General features: G+C 46.9%; 1 protein-coding gene across 8 annotated transcripts in view; it reads left to right on the forward strand.

The window, feature by feature from the left end:
- SLC4A8 (solute carrier family 4 member 8) overlaps positions 1 to 6,480 on the forward strand; it is a 79,003-nt gene extending 72,523 nt beyond the window's left edge. For 5 of the 8 annotated variants that reach the window (XM_013988274.2, XM_013988273.2, XM_021091660.1 and 2 more), the window contains exon 25: positions 1,397 to 6,480. In XM_013988274.2, coding sequence (XP_013843728.2) covers positions 1,397 to 1,613 — 217 coding nt within the window. In that variant the 3' untranslated portion in view covers positions 1,614 to 6,480. The other 3 variants (XM_021091663.1, XM_013988276.2, XM_013988275.2) reach the window with 2 other exon arrangements.

Genomic DNA, 6,947 nt, shown 5'->3' on the forward strand with positions numbered 1-6,947 from the left:
AAATGTTTTCTAACTATTTGAGCTTATGTACCGCTTTGAGCTGCCCATTTACACAGGCCCAAAGTCAGGACGAAATGATTTGGGGATGTAAATTTGCTGTATCTGTTTCGTTCCCTTAATCCTCTTTCTAGTTCCTATTTCAAAATCTGGTTACCTGAAGCCACACAAACTGGAAAACCTTTTTTCGGCACAACCACAGCAACGCCGGCTCCTTAACCCACTGAGTGAGACCAGGGATCAAACCCGCATCCTCATGGATACTAGTCGGATTTGTTTCTGCTACGTCACAACAGGAACTCCTTGGAAAATCTTTAAAATATCTGAATAGTGTTGACAGTATTGACTTTAAATACCATTGGCTAGTATTGACTTTTAAAGTTGATAGACTTTAACCTATTTAACTTGTTCCATAATGAGAATTATTGCCAAGTGAAGATTTTGAAACATTACATTGTAACTGCTCTCTTATTTTGGAAACTAAATTCTGAATATCATTCGTCATTAGCGTGGATCAGTTTTAACCTGGTTGTTGAAAAAATGGAAAGACTTGAGACATTTTTGCCTACACGCAGGTGGGCTTTGCACCCAAATTACATGATTAATTTGGTCCAGACATTAAGTCATCAGATAACTGAAGGCAAAATCTTAGGTCTTATTAGAGGCAACTTTTCTAGTTAAAAATAACAAAGCACTAGGCTAGGTTAGGAAGCTTGGCCCAGCCATTAATTCCGTGTACAACCTGGCAGGCCACTGTTTCTGGCGCTTGGTCTATTTAGCCATGAAATAGGGTAATAATAATGAACTGCCTCACTCAGAAGGCTGCTCTGAGGAGAAACTGGTGTGCTTTGCAAAGTCACAGCCACCAGTGGGTGGTAGTGGTGGGTTATTTCTTCATCGAATGGGTTAAAATAAATCTGTGCTGAATGCGTGTGAAATATAGAATCTTGTTTCCTTCAGAGGAAAATCCAGGCAGCTGTTGAAATGTATAACGCACGTGGTTATTTTTAGTTGAGAACTTGTCTACTTGTAAATGAACTTAAAATATAGCCAGATCCAAACTGTGGTGACATCTTCAAAGTATTGTGTTAAAAGCAGGAATGAATCATGTGTTCCCTTTTTGTCTAATTGTAACACTTTTATTCAGTCTCTTCAACTAAAAGTCTTTGCTGGGCTGGAGGCTGTGGGCCGTGAGGTGCCTCAGGGAAGTTCTGGTTACAGAGAAGATGGCGCGTCTCCTTGAGAAGGGAGCCCAAGCCTGGCCCTGTCCTTGGTCCTGTCCAAGCCATGCCGAGCCTTCAGTTATTCATGATGGGCGTCGGAGGGCATCGTCAGGTGTGAGCGTGGAAGCGGAAGTCTACCTCCTGTTGGCACTTCTCTTCCTTCTCTTTCTCTTCAGAACCGCCACCATTGAAGACCCAGCTTCCCATTTTCCAGACATTTCCTCTGAAACCCTCTGCTGGCCTGCTGAGCCATACGGATCCATTCTGCCTCTGAGGATTGCCTCAGGGAGGTCCCTCTTCCCCCAGGATGAGGTCGGGGAGTGGAAGGCGAGCAGAGAAGAAAGGGAAGCCTCTCCAGTTCCAGGGCGGTTGCAGGCTCCTGGGCAGCCCTGAGCCTTGGTTTGGTTGCCTACTCTGGGGGATGCTGGTCAGACCCAGAGGCTGTCAGGAGGGTCTGCTCCTAGGCGGGGCAGTGCCCTGAGCATGGGCAGCGCCCACCGCTGCAGCCAGAAGATGCCTCTGACCCGGGCGCATCTTCAGCGCTCCCTAGCAGCAGCCTGCAGAACTCAGCCAGAACCTTGGATGATGAAGGGGCCAAGGGGGACACTGGAGTTGCTTAGCTTAGACAGGAAAAGGCTCAGGGGGACATCAGTCATGATGAGTGAGGATGAGCAGCTGCTCTCGGTGTTGTTGATAGAAAAAGAACGAACCTAAATTGCTACAGAAGGAAGTAGTTTAGATACCAGGAAGGACTTCCTAGCCTGAAGAATGGTCATGGTGTCTGCTTTCTAGGTACCTGGGAAAGGTTTGATTGTAGTTGTTTGTGAGTAGAAAGGGAGATGAGGTGTTTTTATTGGCCGTGTTGTGGAAACACCCGTGTCTTGCTGCTGTCCCTTAAAGACACATTCCGATTCCCCTCCTGGAGAGATCCAGGGGCTTACGTAATGTCTCCTTAGCTGCCTTAGTAGCAAACCATCCTCAACTCAATGGACCAAACCACCTTCAGCCGTGTGGTTGCTTCATCATCGTGAGGGTTTTTTGTGGACAACTATTCTGACTTTCAGATGTAAAAAGCCACATTGGGAAATGGACTGTAAGTGGTGAAATTAATTTTGGTATTTAGTTTAAAACTATAGTTTTCGTCTTCTCTGTTGCAGTGACTAGTGAGGGTTTGGGCTCCAATGTGTATAGACTTTCCCTTCCTTTGTGCACAGAACGTGACTAGCAAGCATGTCGGTACCCAGGGAATCGGATCAGCTCAGTTTCCATCCTAGAAAATAGTTATCCAGTGGGACTCTCGGTGTGTGCTCCTTTCATAGGTGAAGAGTTGGCTACATAACTTCTTGGAGTTTGGTATTCTTTAGACGACAAAAATAGATCAGTCTATTCTAGGCTTATTCTTAAGGACCTTTGATATTGAAGGAATCCTGCATTTCTTTCATATTTCCCTATCTCCTGGAGCCACAGTTATTTTAATACACAGATGATTTTCAAAATATTTAACAACTGGTACGGGATGGACACCAACCATTCAGAATGGATGCCTGCTGTAAACTACCAGTAGGTATGGCCGTACCAGTGCCACTGGCTGAACGTCACGCTGCTTTCAAATATTAAAATGATATCCCTTTGAATTGTGGGTATTGTTCCTGGTTTGTCTGATTTCTACCCACCAGGCTGTTTTAGGGACAACCTCGGCTTCCTTTTCTATGGTGCAGACAGGAACAGGCATGCTTCTTTGAACTCTATGGGCATTAAAATCTTTGCGAGCCAAAGCTTCACATTTTATCACTTTAGCATTAATGTAATAATCATCATACCCACCTACCTGCCCATTTAGAAAAAAATCGAAAGGCAACCCGTCAATGGGAAAAGCTTTCTTGCTAATCTTCCCTGTCCCTCTCTGGCTGCTTCCTTGAGCCTGCCTCCTTTTTCATCTTCTCTGTTCCCTTAGAACAAACCCTTACCTTCCTCCACCTTCCTCCCCCATCTTTTCTTACTGCCTCCGCTCCCATGTCGCAGCCTCAGTGTGGCTGAAAGGCACAGAACGGGAAAGAATACATCATGTGACAGAACTAGGTGACAGTTCAGCGCACCTCACACACTGAGGTCTTGTGGTGCCCTGTGCCACCAGGTTTCTGGAGAGTGGGGGACCTGTCTTTGTTAACTCGGCGTAGTGCATGCGCCCCGAGCCAGACCCTCCCAGGTTACTGCACCTTCAGAAGGTTGGCTTGGAAAGGCTGGGCCAGTCTTTAGGCTCTTAGATTTCCCTCCAGCAGTAGGTGGCCTCATCTGTGCCGCACGTTGGTGGTAGGAGCATTCCCTACTCTTCCTCACTCGTCTTTCCCACGTCCCACCCAGCACTCCACCTCAGTCCTGGCTGCTTCCTTGTTCAGGTCTGCGGCCATGACCATGGGTGGCAGAGTTAAGCTGGGTGGTCTGTAGGGTAGGAAACTGGGAGTGATGGTGAAGAGACAGCCACATGTGTGTATGTGTGTGTGTCTGCATGTGTGTTTATCAGCAGATGAATGTGGACCCATGAGATTTCAGCGCTGTTATTAAACAGCCTCATGCACCTAGACTGTGGGGATATTAAAAGGTTTAATAAGGTTATTCTCCCACTTAAGGCGTCCCTTCTCTACTCTGACGGAATAGCTTGAGGGCAAATACAGGCACATTAGTCTTGAAAAAGGTGTTTCCACTCAACATTACAGAGAAACTGATTGAGGAGTAGAAAGCAAGGCAGGTAGTTAGGGAATTTCTGCACCAAGGCTTGTTTGGGCCAGAGAAGTGGGCCACCTCTTTTAGGACAAGGGGAGATTTCAAGAATAGTTTGAGTGTTGGCAGGCCAATGCCCTGGTAGGTTGGTAGTGTAGAAGAAGGGAGGTGGGGAGGCCAGGGATTTAAGAAAGTGATGGTGAGTGGAATCTCAGTTCTAAGGGGAAGAACTGGCATCACTAAGTGGGTGGGTTCCTTCCCAGCCCTTGACTTAGAGAAGAGTTGGTCTAGGGAGAAGGTGAAGGCCAGCAGAAATATGCTGTGAAACTGCCAAATATGTTTGGTTGCAGAAAATGCAGGCTAGCTCCTTTTAGGTATATATGACTTCAGACTTCTGCTATTGGAGTATTTGGGAGAGCTGGTTCTTGCTGCACACAGCTCCTATTCCTATATCCTTGTTCATACGCATTTGCCTTTGGGGTAGAGAGGTAGGGAACCATATATTTTCAAAAAATGTTATAAATAGTCTCTATTTGTCTGGAATATGACTGGCTTTTCAATTAGTCATAGGTGTTTGATAAAACATCTGGTATACGCCAAGTCTTAGATGTGGTTGACATCTCAGGCTATGATAAACGCGACCTTCAAGAGGTCTCTGGTTTGGGGAATCTGGTTTCTGGTCATCCAAAAAAAGAATTCCCAGTTCTACTTTATTTTCCACCTACACAGCGCTCTGGACTTCCGTCTTCATGGAGGAATTGGCCATTCTCCCTGAAATTCCTCTGTCAATGTCAGTGTCCATGTTTGGAGTCGCCAGGCTTTCCTGAAGCTTAGGAGAAAGCTTGAGCTCAGGGTCCGTGGCTTTCATTTTAACCAGCATCACACATACTATCCGGTCTGTTCTCTCTGCTACTTTATCAGCTGCTCTAAATGTCTTCTTTCCATGGAGAGTTAGCACCTCCTCCAAGGATTTTTAAGCAATCTCTGCTAGTCTGTTACCGCATTTCCCCAGACTTCTCAGGTTTCCCAGCTGCATCCTGGCAGGACACTGAGCATGCACTGGATGTCTTCAGCCGTCTTGTCTTCCTCTGGTTGTAGCTCTCAGGCCTCCTGTAAGGTCAAAATCCCTCCTCCTGGCCCTGGGCTGACCAAATGTGACATCATCCTCAGTTTTCCCCCTTTTACTGACCCAGCTTTTTCAAGCTCCCTTTCCCCTCCTTTCTGCCTTTTCCTCCATCTTTCAAGTTCTCTTTGGAAAGAAAAGGAGTGCTTGGTCACAGGTCCTTCACTGCCAGTTGGAGGTGGTGGGAGAGGTGAGGAGCCTGGCTGGTTCTGGAGCTTCTCAAAAAGGGGACTTGGTGGTTATTTGCCTTATTTAGAATGAGGGACAAAGGATTCACAAGCCCTCAGGCTCATCCGTGTTTCAGCGTATGAGAAAGACATTCCAAACCCAAATCGAAGGGATTTTTTCTACCAAATCTACTCTTTATGATTCTTGGTGCCCTTGGTGTCTTGTATTAATTACAGAGAATGCCTAGTTGGCCCAGTTCGCATTTCTTTACCAGAAAGGAGGCTAATCTTCATCACCAAAAGAAGTGTGAAGTCACTGTATTGCTTGAAGCTGAAAAGAGGAAAAGGAGGGTCATGTGAATCTTTTTAATGGGAAAATTCAGAAAGTGGAATGATTCCTCCCGAGGCCTAACTCGTAGGAGATTCTGTGCGCAAAGGGAATGAAATGGTTTTTCTGATCCTTCTAAAAAGAAAAAGGATAGCGTTTTCTTAAACCCAGCCCACTTTCAGCATTGGAGAAAACAGAATTCTTCTGTCTTGTCCAATGGCATTAGTATTTCTGAGAGAGAGAGAGAAAGCGACCACCCACAGCCTGCCCGAGCCCAGCAGCAATCAGCAGAGTTTGGGCTGTTCTCAGCAGCTTCGCAGTTGACTCCAGCATGCAGGGTTTTCACACAAGCAATAACGTTGGAAACAGAAGTACCAAACTGAATGTGCAACTACTCCTTTTGCAAAAGAGGCCAAAATCCTCCTCCCCGCACCTCCCTCCTGTGTTCACTCCTCCAAGATGATAATAAGCCTCCCTCTCATCTGTCTGTGTCTGTCTGTCTGTCTGATTGGTTAGATACAGCCGCCCTCCCAAGCAAATGGTGTTGAGTGGAGAGCAGAGCAACCTTCCCACGGAAGGGACCACTTGAGGTGCTGGTACATTTCCCTCGTTTTCTATGTTCTTTCTAGTAGGTCTCCTGTAGAGATAGAGATATTTTTGTTTTAGAGATTCCAAAGTATATATTTTTAGTGTAAGAAATGTACCCTCTCCACACTCCATGGTGTAAATAGAACAAGAGCCAATGCGTCGTAGTGCTAATCCCGTAGCGAGCTGCGGTAGGAACAGGCCCCCCCCACCCCCGCCCCACCCCCGACCACCAAGTCTCATGGTCTGTGTGAACCAGCGGAGGTGATGGTGACACCTCTGCCTGCCCAGACCTTCCTGTGCTCAATGGGTGACAAATAAAATCTGTGTAACTGTTCAGACCGGTGCTGTTCTTTGAGCCTGAACCGCGGGGCTGAGCCAAGGTGACTCCCTTCCCAACATGGAGAGGAGAGTTAGGAAGATGGGGAAAGTTGTGGGGTCTGCCCGGCGAGCCTGAGGAGGAGCCTGTTCACCCCCTGGGTGCGGACCCCGAGTGGTCCCCTGGCAAAGCACGGAAGGAGGCTGGAGGGCCCTTTCTTTGGGGACCGCTTAGATTTATGTTTGGGTCAGGGGACAGGACAGCATGTCCAGGACTCCAAAAAAAGGCCCATTTTTGAGCTACAACCAGGTTGATGAAACCAATGGCTAATATTTAAGGACTCTCCACTGCCTAGAAATCCAGCTTTTAAAAATCTGCTGTCACTCCAGATATTTTTGGCTTGAGGGGGCGCTGGAGGGTTTCCATTTCTTGTCCTCTCGAATCCAGTTGTTGAGGAAAAGGGGAAGAGGGGAGCAATGAGTAAGAA

The sequence above is a fragment of the Sus scrofa genome, chromosome 5 (assembly GCF_000003025.6).
Source record: "Sus scrofa isolate TJ Tabasco breed Duroc chromosome 5, Sscrofa11.1, whole genome shotgun sequence".
Taxonomy (NCBI): Eukaryota; Metazoa; Chordata; class Mammalia; order Artiodactyla; family Suidae; genus Sus; species Sus scrofa.